This window comes from Mobula hypostoma, chromosome 7 (assembly GCF_963921235.1).
Source record: "Mobula hypostoma chromosome 7, sMobHyp1.1, whole genome shotgun sequence".
Classification (NCBI taxonomy): Eukaryota; Metazoa; Chordata; class Chondrichthyes; order Myliobatiformes; family Myliobatidae; genus Mobula; species Mobula hypostoma.
The window spans coordinates 96,356,262-96,383,161 of record NC_086103.1 but is presented as its reverse complement, the minus strand read 5'-3'; the positions used below and the strand labels follow the sequence as shown (position 1 = coordinate 96,383,161).

At 43.2% G+C, this 26,900-nt stretch overlaps 1 protein-coding gene across 5 annotated transcripts in view; it reads left to right on the top strand.

Moving 5' to 3' along the window:
* myo16 (myosin XVI) overlaps nt 1–26,900 on the top strand; it is a 675,445-nt gene that overhangs the window by 445,430 nt on the left and 203,115 nt on the right. For all 5 annotated transcript variants that reach the window (XM_063053735.1, XM_063053734.1, XM_063053733.1 and 2 more), the window contains one exon: nt 8,622–8,822. In XM_063053735.1, the coding sequence (XP_062909805.1) occupies nt 8,622–8,822 (201 nt within the window). The remainder of the gene's footprint in view (nt 1–8,621; nt 8,823–26,900) is intronic.

The following is a 26,900-nucleotide window of genomic DNA, read 5'->3' as shown; positions in this document are numbered from 1 at the left end:
GTCCAAGACCCCACTGCTACTTCGCCTCACCTCTGTAGAGTCTGTGTCCATCTCCCAAGTAAATACAGATGCAAAAAATTATTTTAAGTTCTTCCCCATCTCTTTCGACTCCATGCATTCTGGTCTTCCAAAGGACCAATTTTGTCCCTTGCAATTTTTTTGCTCTGAACATAGCTGTAGAAGCTCTTAGGATTCCCTTTCACCATGTCGTCTTAGCCCTACTGATTTTTTAAAAATGTTCTCTTGCATTCCTTATGTTCCTTGTGTACCATATTTGTTCCTATCTGGCGATACCTGCTTTGCACCTCTAAGATCTAAGTTAAATTTCTGTCTTTGAATTAAGTCTCCTCTTGTGATAATGTCTAACATACTGCATTACATCATAATTGCTGTTGCTCCTAAATGTTTGCTTCTGGTAACTAGCATACAAGCACATCTTACTTGTGTTGAACATTAAAACTAATCCACAGACTGTGTACACTTCTTGCTGCCTCGGTAAAGCAGCCATTATTACTAATTGATGAAAGATTGTAACACATTGTTGTGACGAGGGACTTGGGAATGCTTGTGTATGAGTCGCAAAAGGTCGATTTGCAGGTGCAACTGGTTATCAAGAAGGCAAATGGAATGTTGGCATTCATTACTAGAGGGGCTTGAATTTAATGGCAGGCACGTAATGCTGCAACTGTACAGGCCACTGGTGAGGCCTCATCTGGAGAACTGCGTACATTTTTGGTCTCCTACTTCAGGCTTTGGAGGTGGTGCAGAGGAGGTTCATGAGGTTGATTCCAGAGATGAGGGGTTAACCTATCAGGAAAGATTGAGTCACCTGGTGCTATACTCACTGCAAGTGAAAAGAATGAAAGGGAATCTTACAGAAGCAAATAAAATTCTGAAAGGGATAGGTGAGATAGAGGCAGGAAGGTTTTTTCCACTGCTAAGTGAAACTAGTACCAGTACTCCAGATTTGGGGGCATAGATTTTAGATGGAGTTAAGGAGAAACTACTTTTTCCCAGAGAGTAGTAAATCTGTGGAATTCTCTGCTCAGGGAAACAGTATAAACTATCTTATTCAATATAATTGTATAGTATATTTTTGCATAGTAGGAGTACTAAAGGTTATGGGGAAGAAACTGATAGGTGGATCTGAGTCCACAGCCAAATCAGCCATGATCTTATTGAATGATGGAGCAGGCTTTGTGGGCCAGATGACCTATTCCCGCTATTTCTTCTGCTTCTTCCCCTTCCCACTGGGCCAAGAGTAAAAAAAATCCTGAAAGCACATACTGTCAGGCTCAAGGACACTTATAAAACAATTGAATGGTTCTCTAGTATGTTAAGATGGCTTTTGACGGCATTCTACTTCATTATGACCTTGTCTGCTAGCACTGCTCCTTCCCTGTAACTGTCATACTTCATTCTGCATTCTGTTTTTGTTTTACCCTGTACTACCTTAATACACTGTTGTAATGAATTGATCTGTATAAATGGTATGCAAGACCATCGATCCCTCAGTATATATGACAGTAAAAACCAATTTACCCAACCTATACCGTTTAAATAATAAGCTATTTTTCTGTTTTGTGTACCAAACTGGACATCCTGATATTTTGTTTCACATTTTATTCCATCCATGTCCCACCCATTCACTTAGTTTGTCCATATTTCCTTTAAGCCTTTCAACATTCTATTGAGTAATCTCAATACCATTTTCTTTAGAGTAATCAGCAAACTTGGCCACCTCAGCTAAATCTTGGATAGAGATTGTAAAATACTTACAGCCAGGCATTATTTCCTGTGGTACCACACTGGTCATAATCTCCCAATTCAAAAGCTCCTGAGAATAACCTTTGCTCCATCAAAATTTGCCTCTGCATTTCCTTTATTACATTAAGGAATATAAATTAAGATGTTTTGGAGATTCTCATGGTCTTCTCCAGACTGCTTTGTTCAATCAGAGCGTTCCTGGCTGGATATGCAGTTGCTCTTGAGTAGATGATCAATTGCAATCCATTTGCAGAAGGGATTTTATTAAATATTAAATATCAATAGAACACAGTGAGACACTTGGCCCAGCGGGAGGACAGAATTCAATCTCATTGCTGTGGAAAGGAATCATAAATAGCTGATCACATAAAAGTTGCAGGTGAATGTGTATTGCTTGAAATTCCAGCATCTGCAGATTTCCTCGTGTTTGTGTTTTTAAATAGCTGATTTTCATTCCTCTTCTATTTTTTTTCACTTTCATTAAACAAGGTGGTGCATGCTGAATAAATACTTGAGATTTTTTTGCTAGGCTTGTTAACTTTTAAATATTAACTTAAGACATTATTCCTCTTCTAATATGAAATAGATAAAGCTTAATCAGCAGCAATCAATTAGTTGTGACCAAAAACCATTCTTAAGGTGCAGTATAACTTTCTCTGACAATTTTAATACTGATTGATTTTATCTCCACCTCCCATGATGTTGTTGATTTTGTCTGGGATTCAACACAAGTTTCATGATGAGGAGGTGAGAATGAGAGCAGTAGGTCAGGAAGTGGAGGGATTGATAATGGAGGTTGAGTCAAGTAAACCTAAAGGAAGAATAGGCATGGAAAGAATAATGAGAAATTCTGAGCTGATGGGCTGAAGTGTATTTATTTCAATGCAAGTAGTACTACAGAAAAGGTAGATGAGCTTAGATCCTGGATAGTACATAGAACTATCAGGCTGGCATGCTTAAAGAAGAGGTTCCCAATGGATCCTCCATTAACCAAGGGTTCCATGGACCCCAGGCTGGGAACCCCTGTCTTAAAGATACTTGGTAAGTCAAAGGTGGGATGAGTAGCTCAATTCAGATGTTTCAGACGTGACAGAGAGAGGTATCAAAGAGGTGGAGGAACCGCACTACTAATCAGGCAGAATGACACAGTGACACCTAGAGAGGACGTCATGGAGGGTTTATTTGTGAGAAAATGTGGGTCAAGCTCAGGAATAAGAGGAGTGCAATTACTGTGGTAGTACAGGCTGCTGAATTGCAGTGGGAGATGGAAGAACAGATATGTCTATAGATTATGGATAGATGTAAAAGCAACAAGGTGAGCTTAATTTCCATAATGTTGACTGGGGGGTATAGGTGAGGCAGAATTTATTTGCTCCATCCAGGAGGGGTTCATGATACAGTGTGTAGATAGTTCATCCAGGGAAATGACTATGATATTGGTAAATGAGCCTGAACGGATGATGAGGGTTTCAGTGGCAGAACCGTTTGGGAACAGTGATGAGGATGAGGCTGGTCTTTGGGTGAAAGTGCTGATTTGGGGGAAAAAACTAATTGCAGTAATATTAGGCAGGAGCTTGGGAAAGTAGTTTGAGAGCCCCTATTACTGAGCAAGTCCACACCTGATGTGTTATTTACGGCCAGCTGGTCAGAAGTCAGGACCAACATATTATGCGAGGAAGAAAGACAAGGACAGCAAGATTCGGGAACATCGGATGACAAGATGTGTTGCAAATTTAATCACAAAGAGAAAGAAAGCATACGTAAGGTTTAAAACCCTGAAATTAGACATGGCCCTTGAGGAATATAAAGGAAGCAATAAAGAACTTAAACATGAAGTCAACAGTCTTGAAGGAGTCATGAAATGCCCTTCATGGCAAGGATTAAAGAGAATCCCCCAGGTCATTTTATTAATTCATTTGAAACAAGTTGATCAATAGGGAGAGTGTGGGATCACTCAATGACAAGGAAAAGTACCAAGTAAGTATTTCAGATTAATATTCCACCAAGCAGAGGGACATGGAGAAAAGCAAGGTCAGGGAGGGATATACTAATATTTAGGTATATAATTGATATGCTAATAATTTGATATCAAGATGGACCTGGTGTTGGGGCTCCTATGAACTTTAGAAGAATAAGCCACCAGGGCCTTATTGAGGGGAGCCTGGCATCAGAGGGTGAATTTGTGGAATTCATTGCCACAGACAGCTGTGGAGGCCAAATCATTGGGTACATTTAAAATGGAGATGTATAGGTTTTTGATCGGTAAAGGCTTCAAAGGTTACGGGGAGAATGCAGGAGAATGGAGCTGAGAGGGAATATAAATCAACCATGATAGAATAGTGGAGCAGACTCAATGGCTGAATGGCATAACTGTTCCTATGTCTTGTGGTCTTATGGCCTGATCAGATGTATCCTATGTTATTGAGAGAAACAAGGAAGGAGATTACCAGCATCTTGACAAAGATGTTTTTATTCTCTTTAGTCACCAATAAGCTTGTAAGAGGACTGAAGAATAGCCAGTGTTTTTCATCTATTTAAGAAGGGCTATGGAGAAAGCCAGGAAACTATATGCCAATGAGACCCTTATATCAATGATAGCAAAGTAGATGGAGAAGATACTTGGAAACAGGATTGTCTCACATCTGAAAAAGCATTAAGTTATTACGGATCCAACCTCAGTGGAAAAAGCCTGCTTGCATTTACCCTATCTATATCTCTCATAATGTTATATACCTTTACCAAATCTCCCCTCAATTATGGTGTCATTCTTAAATTTGCTGATCCTTATCACATTATCATCCTAATCGTTGACATAGATGACAAACCACAAAGTACCCAGTACCAATCCCTGCAGCACACCGCTAGTCACAGGCTTCCAGTTAGAGAAACAACCATCTACTACCACCCTCTTGTTTCTCCCATGAAGCCAATGGCTAATCCAATTTACCACCTCATCTTGAGTGCCGAGCAACTGAATCTTACATAGAAACATAGAAACATAGAAAATAGGTGCAGGAGTAGACCATTCGGCCCTTCGAGCCTGCACCGCCATTTATTATGATCATGGCTGATCATCCAACTCAGAACCCCACCCCAGCCTTCCCTCCATACCCCCTGACCCCTGTAGCCACAAGGGCCATATCTAACTCCCTCTTAAATATAGCCAATGAACTGGCCTCAACTGTCTCCTGTGGCAGAGAATTCCACAGATTCACCACTCTCTGTGTGAAGAAGTTTTTCCTAATCTCGGTCCTAAAAGGCTTCCCCTTTATCCTCAAACTGTGACCTCTCGTTCTGGACTTCCCCAACATCGGGAACAATCTTCCTGCATCTAGCCTGTCCAATCCCTTTAGGATTTTATACGTTTCAATCAGATCCCCCCTCAATCTTCTAAATTCCAATGAGTACAAGCCCAGTTCATCCAGTCTTTCTTCATATGAAAGTCCTGCCATCCCAGGAATCAATCTGGTGAACCTTCTTTGTACTCCCTCTACGGCAAGGATGTCTTTCCTCAGATTAGGGGACCAAAACTGCACACAATACTCCAGGTGTGGTCTCACCAAGGCCTTGTACAACTGCAGTAGTACCTCTCTGCTCCTGTACTCGAATCCTCTCGCTATAAATGCCAGCATACCATTCGCCTTTTTCACCGCCTGCTGTGCCTGCATGCCCACTTTCAATGACTGGTGTATGATGGCACCCAGGTCTCGTTGCACCTCCCCTTTTCCTAATCGGCCACCATTCAGATAATAATCTGTTTTCCTATTTTTGCCACCAAAGTGGATAACTTCACATTTATCCACATTAAATTGCATCTGCCATGAATTTGCCCACTCACCTAACCTATCCAAGTCACCCTGCATCCTCTTAGCATCCTCCTCACAGCTAACACTGCCACCCAGCTTCGTGTCATCCGCAAACTTGGAGATGCTGCATTCAATTCCCTCATCCAAGTCATTAATATATATTGTAAACATCTGGGGTCCCAGCACTGAGCCTTGCAGTACCCCACTAGTCACTGCCTGCCATTCTGAAAAGGTCCCGTTTATTCCCACTCTTTGCTTCCTGTCTGCTAACCAATTCTCCACCCACACCAATACCTTACCCCCAATACCGTGTGCTTTAAGTTTGCACACTAATCTCCTGTGTGGGACCTTGTCAAAAGCCTTTTGAAAATCCAAATATACCACATCCACTGGTTCTCCCCTATCCACTCTACTGGTTACATCCTCAAAAAATTCTATGAGATTCGTCAGACATGATTTTCCTTTCACAAATCCATGCTGACTTTGTCCGATGATTTCACCACTTTCCAAATGTGCTGTTATCACATCCTTGATAACTGACTCCAGCAGTTTCCTCACCACCGACGTTAGGCTAACCGGTCTATAATTACCCGGTTTCTCTCTCCCTCCTTTTTTAAAAAATCTTTTTAAAAAAGTACTGCCTCCGTTCAATCAGCTGTTGGCAAGAAGTAACAGGTCGTACACTGCATACAGTTATAAAGAAAGTATATTTATGAATGTCAACTTAATCAAACTATTATTCAAGAAGAAAAAAAAGGACCCATTATAATTAAAATAGTCAAATGTATACAAGGTTGGAGCTTATAGCTTCCAAATGTTAAATATGTCTGTTTTACTCACAGTGCCAACTCCTATTCACCGATCACTTGTAGAATCTTCCATCTTGGATTCCATTGAATTGTGCACTCCTGTTGGATCAATTCCTAAAGCCGGTTCTCTCAAGCTTCTTCTGTCTCCATCTCCCACTGAAAAGACCTCAACACACCCCAGTGTCTGTCACAAAACCTCTTCCCCAGATTCCTCTAGAACCTTCTCCTAATTCCACCATCCTGTTTGGCTGACTTGTCATTCCTAAACTGAACATCACAACCACTTACCTTTAACAGAAAGCCATTAAATGAACTACCCTACACATTAGCAGTAAAATGTTAACCAGGGTGTTACATTCGATACTTAGTTAAACATTCAGTACCTGAGGTCTTGCTAGAGATGTTCAATTGGGTTGAGGTCTGGACTCTGACTGGGACACGTAAGGACGTCAATTTTCCTCATTTGAAGCTACTCCATGGTTGCTCTAGCAATATGCTTTGGGTCCTTGTCCTGCTGAAAGACAAACTTCCTCCCCAGTTTAAGCTTTCTGGCAGAGACCAGCAGGTTTTTATCCAGGATCTCTCTGTATTTAGCAGCATTCATCTTCCCATCAATCCTGACCAGATTTCCAGTCTCTGCTGTTGAAAGTCAACCCTGTAGAAAGTATCCATCCTACTGTACAGTAGGGATAGGTTTACCAGGCTGATGCACTGCCTTAGATTTATGCCACATGAGCCGCTTAATGTTGAAGCCAAAAAGTTCAGCTTTAGTTCCATTTGACCACAAGTCCTTCTACAACATCTTTACAGTATTTTTGCAAGTGATTCTTTGCAAAGTCTTTACGGGCAAGGGTATGCTTTTTACTGTAGCCAGGCCATCTTCCTTGCCAATCTTCCATAAATACACATTTTGTTCAAGGCCTTGTGGAGCCATGAATTTCATTTCCCATTGCAATCACTGACTTCAGAACGACTGTTTATATCACAGTAGCCTCTCTTGCCAGTGCTATTCTTCTCTGGGTGGCTAAGTTTAGAGGGGTGGCTGTGGTTTCAGATTTTTTCCATTTTTTCACGATGAACTGCACTGAGTTCCAAGGTATGTTCAGTGCCTTTAAGGTGGCCTTGTACCAATCCCCAGATTTTTTGCTTCTCTATTAGAATTTCCCTTACTTGGCTTGAATGCTCTTTTGTCTACACTTTCATTTGGTCTGTTGAAAATGTACCGTACTGTTGAGCCTTACAGAGCAAAGAGGTATTTATTCCGGTGATCCTCCAGTTTTCTACATCAACAAAATGTGTGAGTTGGTAAGGTAATACATAGTATTGTACCCAAGGAAATTTAGCATGGTAATTACAAAGGGGATGAATACTGCTTCAAACTCTGGATTTTGGTTTTTAATTTTTAGTAAATTGTTGATAGATTTTGAAATTTTTCTCTTGATTTGACATGATGCAAGATGTTTTGTAGATAAGCTCAAAATTTCTACTTCAATATATTTTAAACTTGGAAAATAAGACAGTAAAATATGAAAATAGTTGTGGGGGCTGAATACTTTTTTCAAGGCATTGTACATATCCAGACCCTTAGTACAGCTTCCAATAATTTTCCGACTGCTGATGTCAGACTCACCGGTCTGTAATTTCCTGGCTCATTCTTACAGCCTTTCCTTAAACACTGGAACAATATTAGTTATTCCCCCAATCCTCCGGCACTTCACACGTGGCTAAGAATGTTTTTAATATCTCTGCTAGGCCCCTACTGTTTCTGCACTAGCTTCTCACAGAGTCTGAGGGAGCACCTTGTCAGGCCCTGGGGATTTATCCACCCTAATTTGCCTCAAGGCAGCAAACATCTCCTCCTCTGTAATCTATAGAGGGTCCATGACCTCACTACCATTTTGCATTACTTCTATAGATTCTGCATTCTTCTCCCGAGTAAATACAGTTGCAAAAAAAGTCCTTTTACATTCTCCCCCCCATCTCTTTTCGCTCATATATAATAATCTGGATGTTTTCTTTACATGAAACATAGAAATGTTTGGGCAGTTTTCAACAATTTATTTGTACACTAGTTTTACTAAAAGGTAAACTACCATTCACAGACATTAGTTTTCATAAAGGAAGATTTTAATATTGTTAAAGCTAAGGAGTGCTCAACCAATGCAAGTAGTTATTACCTCTTTAAGATCTGTTCTGGTTACACTGCGAATTTACTCAAAGCTTTACCTTCACATTTCAGAAACCTGCTGGCTTGCTGTCAATGCTTGATGAAGAAAGAGAGAATCTTCAATCAACAGAACAAAACCTCGGCAAATGGCTGCAGACTCATTTGGAAACAGCTCAGATAAATGCTGTGTACATGTCCCTGAAGGATGGAAATGAGAACGTCCCATCAAAAGGTCAAGCCACAGCGTTCACTGTTATGCATTATGCAGGACGGGTGAGTTTAAATGAGATTAATTGTGGGCAGCATTTAGATTTGAAGAAATCATTACTTTTATTGATTGTGTTGCTCTACAAAATAGTCTCAGAAACTGCAAATAATCTAGTCTGGGTAAAGAGAATGCTTCACTGTTGAATAACATATTGACTTCAAAATATCCCTGGTATCTACAGATAGTATTTCAGAAAATTGTTCTCAATCAACATAAAAATTTGCTGCCACGGAAAACATTTCACATTTAGAGAGCAAAGTATACTTGCTAAAAAGCTTAATAAGTCAACTGTTCATTTAAATAGAGAATTGAAGTTATCAAAAATTCCAGGTTAATATTTCAGTAGAGACCTAAAAGCATGCTGCATCACTGAAGTGGGAATTTAACTGCCTTTGTCTCCCTTTTCACTAAATGGGTAATCTCTACATGGAGCCAGAGGCTATGAGTAAAACGCTGAATGAGTGACTTGATATTGACCAGGGCAAGGATGTGATAGATTAAGGGGAAGGTATGCTGAGATTAATTAATTTATTTAGTGATATGGAGCAGAGCAGATTTTTTCAGCCCAACGAGCTGCCCTGCCCAGCAACCCAGCTATTTAACACTAGCCTAATCACGGGTCAATTTACAATGACAGATTAGCACAGTCTTTAGACAGTAGGAGGAAACTGGAGCATTCACATGGTCACATACAGCATGTACAAGCTCCTTACGTACAGTGCCAGAACTGAATCCAAACTCCAATGCTCTGAGCTGTAATAACGTCACACTGACAGCCACGCTACACTGGTGCTCCAGAGTCGCAAAGTTCGGGCACTTCAATCAGGAAAGAGGAAGTGCTGGCATATTGAAGCCCATCAGGGTGCATAAGCCTCCTGGACTGGGTGGAATTAAAGAAAGCAGTGGAGGAGATTACTGGAGCTCTGGTAGAGATTTTTGCATTTTCATTCACCACAGGTAAGGTATCAGAGGACTTGGAGATAGGTAATGTTGCCCTCTTGTTCAAAGTGAGCATTAGGGATAAGCCTGGTCCAGTGAGTCTTTCATCTGTGGTAGAAAAGTTGCTGGAGAAGGTGATGGGAGGGGAAATGTCGGAGAGTGGTGGGGGGCATGGAATGCCATGCCATGGCCGTCAGTAGAGGCAATTACATTGGGGCATCTATGAATCTCTTAGGTAGGGTCATAGAAACATTGAGAGCTATGTGGGAGGGAAAAGTGAGATTGATTTGAGAGTAAAAGATGAGTACAATATCCTGGACCGAATGCCCTGTACTGTGCTGTGATGTTAAAGCTGACCAGCTCCTTGTCAGTCGTTTTCAATGCCTTGCTGATTCAAGCACTTGTCAAAATATATGTGGTGGTCAGAGCACTCCACTCCACTGCCTTCTCAGGCTGTGCATTTCTAATTGAAACCATGTGAAAAGGTTTTCATCAAATCTACTGTACGTCTATTAGTTTTAAATATTTCCATTATGGCAAAAATGTTCTCACTTTCCTTTCTTACTATGCCTTCATAATATTGTACAGCTTAATAATTTCCCCTTCAATACCTCTGTTTCAAAGAAATAAAAACCCATTGTGTCCAATCTCCCCTCATTGCTGAAATATTGCAGCCCAGGCCACTTACTGATTGAGCCACAAGCAGCTGTAGGTGCAAAAATAAAGAGCTGCTGGAAGAATTCAGCACATCAGGCAGCGTCTATGGTGGAGGGCAGGGGGGAGAGAAACAGAAGGACAACAATTCAGATTGAGACCATTCATCTGGACTGAAACTTGACTTGCATACCATCAGGAAGATCAACTGACCACAACAGTGCATTGGGGTAATAAAGGTAAAACAATAACAGTGCAAAATATAAAGTTACAGTTGCAGAGAAAGTGCAACTCGGGTAGACAATGAGGTGTGAGGTCACAATGAGGTAGATTGTGCTGTCAGGAGTCAATCTTATCGTACTTGGCAACCATTCAATCATCTTATAACAGCAGGACAGAAGCTGTTCTTGAGCCTGGTGGTGCATATTATGTTTTGTAACTCCAAAATATTAAATTGATTGAAAGCAAAAACATGGAGCTGGGAATAATGTATCTTTTGTTAGTTTTTTCTTTAAGTGAAGTAGCTTTATAGTAGTCCTGACGAAGGGTCTCGGCCTGAAACGTCGACTGCACCTCTTCCTACAGATGCTGCCTGGCCTGCTGCGCTCACCAGCAACTTTGATGTGTGTTGCTAGCATCTAGTCCATAGCTTTCTGCCAGAGTGCAGGTGCAGATGCTAGTCCAAAAAAAACCTATTACAGTATAGTGATAAAGTCCTTTTTGTGTGTTTATGCTGAGAAAATCTTTGGAGTCTTCTTCTATCTCCATTTGTAGATAGGCCTTAGCTCCATCCACTTTGCTGAAGTGGTTTCCTCCAGAAAGGTTTGCAAAAATATCCTCTATCCTGTGCAGAGGGTCTTAGTCTACTTTCAGTACTGTGTTGATGTTGACCTTAACATTACCACAGATCTTGACAGATCAATTATTCTTAGCTACTGGGACCATTGGCATTGCCCATGGGCTACACTCAACCTCAGAAAGAATTCTTTCAGTCTCCATGTATATTTAACTCATTGGCTATTTTATCACAGATGGTACAAGGAACTGGACGGGTTTTATAAAACTTGGGTTTGGCATTGTCATTTAGTTCTATTTTACCCTTGATTTGTTGAATTTTCCAATCCCATCCTCATTGCCACTGTTACGTTTTGTAACTCCAAAACATTAAACTAATTGAAAGTAAAAACATGGACCCAGGAATAACATACCTTAGTTTTGTTTTCACTTTAAGCAAGGTGTGAATGTACAATGTAGTGACGTGACATATGCCATGCATGTTCTTTTACATATAACCCATAAAGAATTATTTAACAACAAAAACTGCTTAATCAAACACTATATTAACAATATTACTGAAATATTAAATACACAACAGTATGTGCTTTCAGGCTTTTGTATTTTCTGCATGATGGGATGCAGGGAGAAGAGAGAATGTCTGGGGTGAGTGGGGTCTTTGAATATTCTGCTTCCTTGACTGAGTCAGTAAAAAGTATAGACAGAGTCCACAACACCTCAATACCTAAAACATAGAACATAGCACAATACAGGCCCTTTAGCTGAGGATGTTGTGCAGCTCTCTTACCCTACTCCAATGTTCCTAATGTAGCTGCCTCTACCACTACCCCAGCAGTACATCCCATGCACTTACCACTCTCTGTGTAAAAATCCCCCATACCTCTAAATTTCAGCCATTACCTTCCTCCAAACCAGAACTAATTAAATAAAGTAAGGAAGATGTAGGATCAGATGATGCGCTGTAGCTGCATGATGTGGGAGCTGGTGGACCCCATTGTGATTCCTGGTGATCACACATGCAGCAAATGATGCAGTGTTTGAAGGAGGGGGAGAGTTATCTGGATGCTCTTTTTCTGGAGGTAGGCACACTCATTAGATTAGTTGCCTCAAATTCAGTCTATGGTCAGGGACAAGAGGGTGTGACTGCGAGTGAAACAGGTAGTGGGATCCAAGAGACGGTGCTGGAGGAGTCTCAGCTCTTGAGCTTGTCCAACAGATCTGTGACTCTTGCTCCCTGTGTGGATGAGAGTGGGGGCTATAGGAAGGATGAGCAACCTAACTGTGGCACAATGGTCCAGGGATCCATTCAAGAGTCGGGAGAGAAGAGAAATGTAGTGGTAATTGGGGACAGTATAGTCAGAGGAATAGACAAAGTTCTCTGTTGCAGGGATAGAGCGTCCCAAAGGCTGTGTTGCCTGTCTGGTGCCTGGGTTCGGGAAGTCTTATCTAACCTGCAGAGGAATTTGCAGAGGGAGGGGAGGATCCAGTTGTCGTGGTCCATGTAGGCACCAACGACGTAGGTAGAATAAAGAAAGAGGTTCTGCTGAGGGAATTTGAGTGCTAGGGACTAAATTAAAAAGCCGAACCATAAAGGTGGTCATCTCTGGATTACAAATGAGCCACATGCAAATTCACACAAAGTTAAGAATATTAGAGAGTTAAGTGCTTGGCTCAAGGTTTGGTGTGGGAGAAGTGGGTTTGAATTCATGGGAAGCTGGCACTAGTATTGGGGAGGGAGGGAGCTGATCCATTGGGACGGGCTCCACCTGAACTGTGATTAGACCTGGATCCTGGTGAATCGCATACATAGGATTGTGGATAGGGATTTAAACTAAATAGCGAGGGGGGTGGATTCAAAAGATTGGAGAAGTGTGGATAAAGATAAAGTAAGAGCAAAAGTTAAAAAAGAGAAAAGTAAGGGTGGAGTGCAGAAAAGTCAAGTGCGTAACAGAGAAAGATGACTAGATTTTAAGGGCACTTTATCTGAATATCCGTAGCATTCGGAACAAGATCAGTGAACTTGTGGCACAAATGGGTACTTTGCATTTGTCTTCACTGTGAAAAACACTAGCAGTGTGCCAGAGGTCCATGAGTGTCAGAGAGTAGGAGTGTGTACCATTGCTATTACAAAGGAAAAAGTGCTAGGCAAACTCAAAGGTCTTAAGGTGGAGAAGTCACCTGAATCAGATGGACTACATCCCAGATTCCTGAGAGAGGTTGCCGAAGAGATAACAGATGCACTGGTCATGATCTTTCAAGAATCACTTGATTCTTGCATGATCCCAGAGGACTGGAAGTTTGCAAATGTCACTCCACTCTTTAAGAAGCGAAGAAGGCAAAAGAAAGGAAATTATCGGCCAGTTGGCCTCACCTTAGTGGTTGGGAAAGTGTCAAAGTCCATTATTAAGGATGAGGTTTCGGGGTACTTGGAGACTAATAATAAAACAAGTCAAAGTCAGCATGGTTTCTGTGAAGGGAAATCTTGCCTAACAAATCTGCTGGAGTTCTTCTAGGAGTAAGAAGCAAGGTGGACAAAAGAGTGGCAGTGGATGTCAATTAATTGGATTTTCAGAGGACATTTGATAAGGTGTCACACATGAGGCTGCTTAACAAGATAAAATCATATGGCGTTACAGGAAAGGTACTGGCATGAACAGAGGAATGGCTAACAGAGAGGAGGCAGTGAGTGGGAAAAAAGGGGGCCTTTTCTGGTTGGCTGCTCGTGACTAGTGTTGTTCCTCAGGGGTCAGTATTAGGACCGCTACTTTTCACATTGTTTGTCAATGATTTGGATAATGGAATTGATGGGTTTGTGGCAAAGTTTGCGGATGATACATAGATAAGTGGACGAGTAGATAGTGCTGAGGAAGCAATGCAATTGCAACAGGCCTTAGGTAAATTGGAAGAGTGGGCAAAAGAGTAGCAGATGGGATACAGTGTTGGGAAATATATGATAATGTATTTGGCAAAAGGAACAATAATGCGAACTATTATCTAAATGGGGAGAAGGTTCAAAGACCAGAGGTACAGAGGGACTTAGGAGTTCTCGTGCAAGACTCCCAGAAGGCTAATTTACAGGTTGAGTCTATGGTAAAGAAGACAATTGCAATGTTGGCATTTATTTCAAGGGGAATAGATTATAAAAACAAAGAGATAATGCTGAGGCTTTATAAGACACTCAGGCCACACTTGGAGTATTACCAGAGGAGGTTCACGAGGATGATTCCAGGAATAATGAGGTTAACATTTGAGGGGTGTTTGGCAGCTTTGTGCCTGTACTCACTGGAATTTAGAAGGATGTGTGGGGATCTCGTTGAAACCTACAGAATGTTAAAAGGACCAGATAAGGTGGTTGTGAAGAGGATGTTTCCTATGGTGGGGGTATCCAGAACTAGAGGGCAAATCCTCAGAATTGGGGGTGACCTTTTAGAACAGAGGATTTTATTTAGCCAAAGAGTAGTGAATCTGTGGAATGCTCTGCCACAGACAGACTGTGGTGGAGGCCAAGGCTGTGAGTATATTTGAGGCAGAAGTTGATAATTTCCTGATTGGTCGGGGCATTAAAGGATACAGCGAAAAGGCAGGTGTAAGGGGTTGAGTGAGATCTGGGATCAGCCATGATGGAAAGGCTGAACAGAGTCGATGGGCTGAAAGGCCTAATTCTGTTCCCATGTCTTATGGTCTTATGGATCCTTCTCATGCCTGTGTCGCCTCCTGGTAAGCCTTAGGCTCGCTCAGCTCGCTTCCGCCTAGGAGGAGCAGCCTTCGGCCCTGCCAAACTGGGTAATCAAGTTTGTGTGGACGTTGTGTGATGTACCCCACCCCGCCAAATAACAGACAATACACCATATGCGATTAAATGATTACACTTTATAGATCTTACTGGAACTATGTAACCAATAGAGATACAATATAAAAAGAAAGTAAAAGGCGTCAGACTTATCAAAGTTCAACCACTTCATGCACAGTGGAGCTCAATTAACAGAGTCCCCTTTCCACCATTCGATCCCCTCTGACCTTCTCGACCAGCCGCCTGGGACCAACCACGGTGGTCGACCAGAGTGCGTCCAGCACATCCTTCCCGTTCGATCTCCTCCCGAAAAACCCTGGGCCTCGGGCTCCCGCTCAGGGTCCATTCCATCGCCCATCTTACAGCATCGCGTCTCCTCTCTCTGTCCCCATTGCACCTTCTCCCCAAAGCTCGCGAAAACAATAGCTTACAGACACACAAGAAAGAATAACATCTATCCCAATTGGTTAGCAAATGAATACAATTCTTGTTATCAGTAATTGTAACCCAAACAACCTGCTACCGTTAACTCAGCAGTTAACATTACAGAGAAGCCATTTTATTATAACATAACAAAGAAGCCACTGTATTAGCCTTAGCAGTAACCTAAAAGAAGAAACCCCTTACACTCTCCCCCCACCAAATTTAGTCATGTCCTCATGACTTCGAAATAACTCGCCAACCCTTTCTGCAGACACATAAACCCAATCCAGGTACAAACAATTATATTGCTCCCCAAACAGTAGACCTTATGCCCTGTTCCTCAGGAGCTACATAGCCCAACCCATCTGGGAGTCTCCTAATCCTCTGAGACATCCGTACCCCCTTACCTAAACCCTTCAGGCTTGGACACTACTGTGGATACCTTGGGTCTGCTTGCCTACTCCTCTCTCAATCTCTCACTCATGCTCCCACTGCAACTCAGAGCCCCCTGTCCCGTGTCCGGGGCCCCACTTCTTTTCCTTCCGGGTCCTGCAGTAACCCAGGCTGCCCACAGATAACCCTCCTCACTACCCCTGACTCATTGGGAGAAGTGCCAAAAGTCTCTTCATCCAACAAGGGGAAGTTAGCGAAAGGCAGCATGTATCACACATTCAGCACATCATCCTTCGAATCTGTATTCTTCCCCATTTCCTTGTTTGGTAGCTGCTGTTTGATTTTCTCCAAACTGAAGCATTTAGCCTGGGCTGCCCCTGCAGCCCCTTCAGCCTCCTGCAATCGCGACATCAGCTTCTTCTTGGACTTCTCCAACTCTCACCCCAGTCTCAGCAGTTCTGACTCATGCTTCATGTCCATCTCCATCTGGGATGCAATTACACCACCAGCTTCTTCCAATCTGTTCTGGATCGATGTGTTGAGTTTCTGCTGATCCTTTCGAAGGTTGGTCATTGTTTCGTCTCTCTGGATTAATTCATCAGTAAACGACCGCAGTTTCGGCTCGGAATTCCGTTTCCCCGTCTCCACTTTGAGTAGATGGTAGTGTTGAATGCTGAGCTGTAGTCATTGAACAATTGCTATTGAACATTGTTCAATTGTCTTTCTTAAAACAGGGTTACCAAAACTGTACACAATACTGTGAGGCCTCACCAATAACTTACATAACTGAGAACCAATGTCCCTCCGGCTAAACTTGACGGCAGATAAAGATCAGCATGCCAAATGCCTTCTTCACCACCTGTCTACTTGCACCTCTACTTTCAGCGAACTCTGCACTTCTATTCCCAAGTCCCTCTCTTCTTCAACACTCGTCAGTGCCCTGCCATTCACGCTTTAGGTCTTAACTCGGTTTGAATATCCAAAATGCATCTCCCCAGTCTTATTTAAGTTGAAATCCATTTGCCATTCCTCAGCCCGTCTTCATAGCCGATCAAGATCTCTTCATAATTCATTGTAGCTTGCTTCAATGAGAGATTGAGAGAAAACTGGCAGGGAACATAAAAACTGACTGTAAAAGCTTATATAGATATGTGAAAAGAAAAAGATTGGTTGAGACAAATGTAGGTCCCTTACAGTCAGAAACAGGTGAATTGATCATGGGGAACAAGGAGATGGCAGACCAATTGAATAACTACTTTGGTTCTGTCTTCACTAAGGAGGACATAAGTAATCTTCCGGAAATAGTAGGAGACCGAGGGTCCAGTGAGATGGAGGAACTGAGGGAAATACATGTTAGTAGGGAAGTGGTAAATTGAATGGATTAAAGGCAGATAAATCCCCAGGGCCAGATGGTCTGCATCCCAGAGTGCTTAAGGAAGTAGCACAAGAAATAATGGATGCATTACTGATAATTCTTCAAAACTCTTTAGATTAGTTCCTGAGGATTGGATGGTGGCTAATGTAACCCCGCTTTTTAAAAAAGGAGGGAGAGAGAAACCGGGGAATTATAGACCGGTTAGCCTGACAGCGGTGGTGGGGAAAATGCTAGAGTCAGTTATCAAAGATGTGATAACAGCACATTTGGAAAGCGGTGAAATCATCAGACAAAGTCAGCATGGATTTGTGAAAGGAAAATCATGTCTGACGAATCTCATAGAATATTTTGAGGATGTAACTAGTAGAGTTGATAGGGGAAAACCAGTGGATGTGGTATATTTGGATTTTCAAAAGGCTTTTGACAAGGTCCCACACAGGAGATTACTGTGCAAACTTCAAGCACACGGTATTGGGGGTAAGGTATTGATGTGAATAGAGAATTGGTTGGCAGACAGGAAGCAAAGAGTGGAAATAAACGGGACCTTTTCAGAATGGCAGGCAGTGACTAGTGGGTACCGCAAGGCTCAGTGCTGGGACCCCAGTTGTTTACAATATATATTAATGACTTGGATGAGGGAATTAAATGCAGCATCTCCAAGTTTGCGGATGACACAAAGCTGGGTGGCAGTGTTAGCAGTGAGGAGGATGCTAAGAGGATGCAGGGTGACTTGGATAGGTTGGGTGAGTGGGCAAACTCATGGCAGATGCAATTTAATGTGGATAAATGTGAAGTTATCCACTTTGGTGGCAAAAATAGGAAAACAGATTATTATCTGAATGGTGGCCGATTAGGAAAAGGGGAGGTGCAACGAGACCTGGGTGTCATTATACACCAGTCATTGAAAGTGGGCATGCAGGTACAGCAGGCGGTGAAAAAGGCGAATGGTATGCTGACATTCATAGCAAGAGGATTTGAGTACAGGAGCAGGGAGGTACTACTGCAGTTGTACAAGGCCTTGGTGAGACCACACCTGGAGTATTGTGTCCAGTTTTGGTCCCCTAATCTGAGGAAAGACATCCTTGCCATAGAGCTAGTACAAAGAAGGTTCACCAGATTGATTCCTGGGATGGCAGGACTTCCATATGATAAAAGACTGGATCGACTAGGCTTATACTCTCTGGAATTTAGAAGATTGAGGGGGGATCTGATTGAAACGTATAAAATCCTAAAGGGATTGGACAGGCTAGATGCAGGAAGATTGTTCCCGATGTTGGAGAAGTCCAGAACAAGGGGTCACAGTTTGAGGATAAAGGGGAAGCCTTTTAGGACCGAGATTAGGAAAAACTTCTTCACACAGAGAGTAGTGAACCTGTGGAATTCTCTGCCACAGGAAACAGTTGAGGCCAGCTCATTGGCTATGTTTAAGAGGGAGTTAGATATGGCCCTTGTGGCTAAAGGGATCAGAGGGTATGGAGGGAAGGCAGGTACAGGGTTCTGAATTGGATGATCAGCCACGATCGTACTGAATGGCAGTGCAGGCTCGAAGGGCCGAATGGTCTACTCCTGCACCTATTTTCTATGTTTCTATGTTTCACTATCTACAAGACTCCTAATTTAGACCCATCAGCAAACTTGCTAATCACACCTTGAACATTCACATCCGAATCATTTACGTTTCCACTCATCAGAGTTATTGATCCGGAGCGCTGAATATGCCGGGCCCTTAGCAATGTCGGTTATCCCTCCCAACAAACCCCTTGACCACGTACCATCGCATTAGGACAGGAACTGTTAGGATTCTTCCCCCATGAGACTGCTGAACTCACTGCCACCACATTTAGTATGAAGCACCAGTAGCATTATACTGGTTACTTTTGAACTTGTGTCAGAATGTACTTTATTATTTGTTAATTTATTTGTGGTAAGTGTTACTTTAATTATTTGTGGTAAGTATTACTTTAAGTGTTACAGTAAGTGTGTGAGTTACATATATGTACTGTGTTGTGCACCTTGGTCCAGAGGAATGTTGTTTTGTTTGGTGTTACACATGTGTACGGTTGAATAACAATAAACTGAAATTGAACTTGAAACAATGAATAATGGAGATTCCTGAGGCACTCCGCTTGTCAGACAATTGACCTTCAACCATCTCCCTCTGATTCCCATCACTGAGATAATTCTGAATCCATCTCACTCGCTTTCTCCCCTGTATCCCATGCGACCCGATATTTCAGATCATCTTGCCACGTAGGACCATGTCAAAGACCTTGCTGAAGTCCATATGGAGAACATCAACTGCCCCTCCATTTATCTGTCCCCTTAGTTGCCTCAACGAAAATCTCCAAAAGATTTGTTGGACATGACTGCCCATGCACAAAACTATGCTGATTATTCCTGATCAGGCATTGACTGTCCATGTGATTGTAGATCTTGTCCCTCAGAATTCTCTCCAGTAACTTCCCTTCATCTGAAGTCAGGCTCCCCCATAATTGCTAGGCTTCTTGAACAATAGAACCTCCCTCCTGTCTGATCAGTGGCACTAGGAGAAGGCTGAGGACAAACTGTTCTATGTGGGAATGGGCAGGAGAATTAAAATTGGCTTGCAACTGGGAGCTCCACATTACCGCAGTGAACAGAGAACAGAGAACAAGCTCAGCACAGTAGTCTCCTAGTCAGCACTAGGTCTCATAAATGTAGGGGAGGCAACATTGAGCACCAAATGTAATAGTTGGGTTTGCAGGAGATACCCATGGATCACTGTCTCACATTAAAAGGCTAGGTGCCTCTAAATCTCCTTGACATGGCTCCAAATGGGTGGGTCTTGCTGCTTTTCTCCTGCTACCCATCATGCCACACATTTCTGATCTTGCATTCTACATCGAACCCAACACCCCTCCCATCTATCCCCAGAGACCCATCCTCCACCATCTCATTTCCCACCCTGGCCCCGCCCTAATACCCTCTTCTGATTCTGCTCCTGGCCTTAGCTCTAACCCCAGCTGGGTCCACTCCACACTCCCTGAAATCCTGCTCTCTGGCCCTGAGTGGTCAGTTGTCAGCAGAAGCTTCACTTTTGTACCCCTGTTAAAAGACCTCAAGGTGTTTTGAGACCATCATGATGTTGAGTTCTTGTTCCATCACCTCAGCCTCTGTACCTATTTCTTAGGAAACGATTCCTTAATCTCCACCCCAATGGCCTTTTCTCCTATCTCCAATACTTCTTACTTTGTGACCTTCTATCTTTCTCAAACTTCTAATTTCCAATTTCCTATGCAACATCTTGACTTCAGCACTTCCCTTGGCCACTCCAACCTCGTCTCCTCTGAATACCATACTTTCTGTTAATTCTGTACCAATGCAAATCTCATCATCAAACACAGAAACACGGGTGGTGCTGATGTAGACTGGTGGACAGACTCCTACTTTGCTAAGGAGAGATGAAATAGAACATAGAACGGTACAGTGCTCTTCGGTCCATAATGTTGTGCTGAACCAATTAACTTAGTAATCAAATGGCCAACAAAACTAATTTCTTCTGTTTACACAATGCTCGTATCCTTCCATTTCCCTCACATCCATGTGCCTATCTAAATATCTTTTGAAAGTCCTGACTGTACCTGCCTCTATCAGCGCCGTGGGCAGCATAGTCGTGGCAACCACCACTCTCTGTGTAAAAACAACTTGCACCTCACATCTCCTTTGCAATTACGTTCATCTTAAATACATGCCCTCCAATATTAGGCATTTTAATCTGGGAAAAAGATAATCTCTGTCTACTCTACCTCTGCCTTTCATAATCTTATAAACCTCTATCAGAGCTCCCTTCAGTCTCCACCACTCCAGGGAAAACAACCGAAGTTTGTCCAATCACTCGTTATAGCACATACCCTCTAATCCAGGCAGTATCCCGATAAACCTCTTCTGCACCCTCTCCGAATATGCTCCACATCCTTCCTATAATGGGGCGACCAGAACTGTAGGCAATAACTTCCTGACTTTTGAACTCAGTGCCTCGACGAATAAAGGCAAACATGCTATATGCCGTCCTTTCAACCTGACAGATACTTTCAGGGAGCTAGATTAGATTAGATTAGATTATGAGGACACACAGTCCTCTTTTATTATCATTTAGTAATGCAAGCAATGATACAATGTTCCTCCAGTACGATATCACAGAAACACAAGACAAACCAAGATTGAAAAACTTACAAAAACCACATAATTATAACATATAGTTACAACAGTGCAAAGCAATACTGTAATTTGATAAAGAACAGACCATGGGCATGGTAAGAAAAAGTCTCAAAGTCTCTCGAAAGTCCCATCATCTCACGCAAACGGTAGAAGGAAGAAAACTCTCCCTGCCATGAAACTCCAGCGCTGCAAACTTGCCAATGCATCACCCTGGAAGCACCTGACCACAGCTGATTCTTGAGTCCGTTCGAAAACTTCGAGCCTCCGACCAGCCCTCCAACACCGAGCACTGAGCATCATCTCTGCCAAGTGCTTCGACCCTGGCCCCGGCTTCCAAGCAATAGGCAAAGCCGAGGATTTGGGGCCTTCCCCTCCAGAAATTCTCGATCGCACAGTAGCCGCGGCAGCTATGTACTTGGAACTCAAGACCCCTCTGCTCATCAACACTGTGAAGGGTCTTTCCTCAACAGTATACTTTCTCTTTATATTTGACCTACCAAAATGCAACACTTCACATTTGGCTGTGTTAAACTCCATTTGCCATTTCTCCACCAATATCTGTAACTGACCTATGTCCCACTGTACTCTACACTATTCACAATACCACCAATCTTTGAATCATCTACAAACTCACTCATACATCATCTACATTTTCGTCCAGGTCATTTATATAAATCACAAATAGCAGAAGTCCCACTATGGATCTCTGTGGAACACCACTAAAGACAGACCTTCAGCAAGAATAAGTCCCTTTGATCACTACCCTCTATCTTCTTTGGACAAGCCAGGGAGTCAGACCCTGGTAGCGTACCTGGTTGGCATTGAAAACCTGTGTCAACCAACTAACTGGAGTGTTCAAGGACATCTTCAATCTCTCTACTGTTGCAGACTGAGGTTTCCACCTGCTTCAAAGGGGTGACAATCATATCATTACCCAAGAAGAGTAGGGTGAGCTGCCTCAAAGAATATCGCTCAGTTGCACTCACATCTCCAGGACTGGACTGTGTATTCCCTAGACTTAATCAGCCAAGGAAAGCAGAGAGGTTTCATTTGTGGGGAGGCATCACTCGATCAATTTCTTTGGATGCTGTGTGATTGCCTGGAGCATCTATCCAGTGGGTTGTGTGTTTAGCCCTGTGTTAAACTATTGTCCAGTAAAGTGATTAAGATACATGGGTATGGACGCTGCAGGGGTTGAGCAGTGGTGTGAATCCACGGGGTTACCGGTAACAAATGTGTGTGTATTGAGTGGGGTGGACATTCGTAGCCCCGGCGAATTGTTGATTAGGACTTTAAGTACCGTTAAAGCATTAGGAACAGTTACAATCGTGGAGTGGAGGTTTGACAAAATGACGGGCAAAGACTTTGTTTAAGTTCAGACCAGCGCTGACATAATGGCAGTGGTACTGCCTGGCACTACTGGGCCCCGGGAGAGGGCGTGCAGTGGGCTGTCCATACTTTCTGAGAGGAGGGGAGTACAGGCGAGCATGGTGAATCAGAAGCCGAATTTCCCGTATTTGGGGGCACTGACTTTAAAGACAGATTGCTTTCATTTCTGCGGAGCGAGGGGAAGGAGTGGTTTGATGTGGTAGGTCTAATGAGTCCTCCAGTGGGGGGGGTGAGCATTCTGAGTTGGTAGTGGCCCTTACCTCCCTGGTGAATAAATAGCCCAGTGCACAGGTAGAGAGTCCCAGTTATTGTAGGCTCAGGATGTTCTTGGGAATAACACCCACCCCCGATGGGGATGAGACTTGGGAGGAACAGACCTCTCAGATGCTGGATGAGAGGCAATGCTCTGATGACGTGAAAAGACAGCGACTGGTAGAGAGGCTGAGGGGGCTGGCTGATGATATAGCGAGATCCTTAAGGGCACAGAACCCCTTTGCTCCTTCTGTGGCCTACATGCAAGCGCAAGAAAATGTTTTTGGCATGACAGGAAGCCCAATGGAACTATGATGGGGTTTCAGAATATGTTTTAGGAGAAGGGAGAGAAATTATCCAGCTACATTTTTTGGCCAGAGAAGCAGTTGAGTTGCTTGTGGTGTAGAGGGGCCATTCAAATGGCTGAGGTGAATCAGTTAAACATAGAAAACATAGAAAACATAGAAAATGGGTGCAGTAGTAGGCTATTCGGCCCTTCGAGCCTGCACCGCCATTTATTATGATCATGGCTGATCATCCAACTCAGAACCCTGCACCAGCCTTCCCTCCATACCCTCTGATCCCCCAAGCCACAAGGGCCATATCTAACTCCCTCTTAATTATAGCCAATGAACTGGCCTCAACTGTTTCCTGTGGCAGAGAATTCCACAGATTCACCACTCTCTGTGTGAAGAAGTTTTTCCTAATCTCGGTCCTAAAAGGCTTCGCCTTTATTCTCAAACTGTGACCCCTCGTTCTGGGCTTCCCCAACATCGGGAACAATCTTCCTGCATCTAGCCTGTCCAATCCCTTTAGGATTTTATACGTTTCAATCAGATCCCCCCTCAATCTTCTAAATTCCAACGAGTACAAGCCTAGTTCATCCAGTCTTTCTTCATATGAAAGTCCTGCCATCCCAGGAATCAATCTGGTGAACCTTCTTTGTACTCCCTCTACGGCAAGGATGTCTTTCCTCAGATTAGGGGACCAAAACTGCACACAATACTCCAGGTGTGGTCTCACCAAGGCCTTGTACAACTGCAGTAGTACCTCCCTGCTCCTGTACTCGAATTCTCTTGTTATAAATGCCAGCATACCACTCGTCTTTTTCACCGCCTGCTGTACCTGCACGCCCACTTTCAATGACTGGTGTATAATGACACCCAGGTTTCGTTCCACCTCCCCTTTTCCTAATCGGCCACCATTCAGATAATAATCTGTTTTCATATTTTTGCCACCAAAGTGGATAACTTCACATTTATCCACATTAAATTGCATCTGCCATGAATTTGCCCACTCACCCAACCTATCCAAGTCACCCTGCGTCCTCTTAGCATCCTCCTCACAGCTAACACTGCCGCCCAGCTTCGTGTCATCCACAAACTTGGAGATGCTGCATTTAATTCCCTCATCCAAGTCATTAATATATATTGTAAATAACTGGGGTCCCAGCACTGAGCCTTGCGGTACCCCACTAGTCACTGCCTGCCATTCTGAAAAGGTCCCGTTTATTCCCACTCTTTGTTTCCTGTCTGCTAACCAATTCTCTATCCACATCAATACCTTACCCCCAATACCATGTGCTTTAAGTTTGCACACTAATCTCCTGTGTGGGACCTTGTCAAAAGCCTTTTGAAAATCCAAATATACCACATCCACTGGTTCTCCCCTATCCACTCTACTAGTTACATCCTCAAAAAATTCTATGAGATTCGTCAGACATGATTTTCCTTTCACAAATCCATGCTGACTTTGTCCGAAGATTTCACCGCTTTCCAAATGTGCTGTTATCACATCTTTGATAACTGACTCCAGCAGTTTCCCCACCACCAACGTTAGGCTAACCGGTCTATAATTCCCCGGTTTCTCTCTCCCTCCTTTTCTAAAAAGTGGGGTTACATTAGCATCAATCCTTTAAGTGTCATTTGTCAGTCAATCTTAGCTAATTCACGTCTCATACCTTCAAAGTTACCCCTCTTTAAGTTCAGAACCTTTGTTTCTGAATTAACTATGTCACTCTCCATCTTAATAAAGAATTCCACCATATTATGGTCACTTCTACCCAAGGGGCCTCTCACGACAAGATTGCTAATTAACCCTTCCTCATTGCTCAAAACCCAGTCTAGAATAGCCTGCTCTCTAGTTGGTTCCTCGACATGTTGGTTCAAAAAACCATCCCGCATACATTCCAAGAAATCCTCTTCCTCAGCACCTTTACCAATTTGGTTCACCCAATCTACATGTAGATTGAAGTCACCCATTATAACTGCTGTTCCTTTATTGCACACATGTCTAATTTCCTGTTTAATACCATCCCCGACCTCACTACTACTGTTAGGTGGCCTGTACACAACTCCCACCAGCGTTTTCTGCCCCTTAGTGTTATGCAGCTCTACCCATATCGATTTCACATCTTCCCGGTTTATGTCCTTCCTTTCTAATGCGTTAATCTCCTCTTTAACCAGCAACGCCATCCCACCTCCTTTTCTTTCATGTCTATCCCTCCTGAATATTGAATATCCCTGAACATTGAGCTCCCATCCTTGGTCACCCTGGAGCCATGTCTCTGTGATCCCAACTATATCATAATCATTAATAACAATCTGCACTTTCAATTCATCCACCTTATTACAAATGCTCCTGGCACTGACTCACAAAGCCTTCAGGTGCTCTTTTACAATTCTCTTTGCCCTTATACAATTATGTTGAAAAGTGGCCCTTTTTGATGCTTGCCCTGGATTTGTCGGCCTGCCACTTTTACTTTTCTCCTTACTACTTTTTGCTTCGACCCTCACTTTACACCCTTCTGTCTCTCTGCACTGGTTCCCATCCCCCTGTTATGAACTAACCTCCTCTCGCCTAGCCTCTTTAATTTGATTCCCACCCCACAACCATTCTAGTTTAAAGTCACCTCAGTAGCCCTCGCTAATGTCCCTGCCAGGATATTGGTCCCCCGAGGATTCAAGTGTAACCCGTCCTTTTTGTACAGGTCACGCCTGCGCCAAAAGAGGTCCCAATGATCCAAAAACTTGAATCCCTGCCCCCTGTTCCAATCCCTCAGCCACGCATTTATCCTCCACCTCATCGCATTCCTACTCTCACTGTCGCGTGGCACAGGCAGTAATCCCGAGATTAAGGAGTTAAGAACGGACTAAGTGGTGAAAGGCCCACAATCACAGGACATGCTCGCTTGGGGTCTCCGAACCCCACTGTTTCTCAAACTGATCAGAGAAGTAAGAGAGGAGGAGAATGCAACAGAGGTGCGGGAGGCCTCCATCATCAGGGTACAGTTCTTGGTAGTAGACATCTTTGCTGACCCGATAGCCTCCCCTCAGGGTGTTAAAGGAGCTCAGGGCAAGTTTAGAACTGAGATGTCCTGGTTGTTATCAGCAGGTAAGTCTACCCTGCATGACAAAGCCGACAGGGATTCGGACCCACTGAGGAGCAGAGAGCTGCTAGCGGCTGGGGTTCCGCAAGAAGGGTGGCGACTGGTATTGTCTGGGGAAGAGGGACAATTCAGGCAGGAGTGTGAAAGCCAGCCAGAGTGTGAAACCTTCGGAGAGTGAGCACTCGGGTACCTAAGTGGAGGGAGATATTGGGAAACTTAGAAGAGACCCAGTGAGGGAATGGCCTGGCATCTCGGGAGCAATACGTTCCAATCAATATATCAAGCAACACCCTAAAACAAAAACACAGACACGAGGAAATCTGCAGATGCTTGAAATTCAAGCAAGACAACATAAAAAATGCTGGTGAACGCAGCATTCACCAACATTTTTTGTGTGTGCTCTCTAAAACAAAAAACCCTGTTCCTGAAGGCTTTGAAGTGGGGCCAAGCTCCAGTGTATCACTATGGATTGAGGGTATTTATGCTAG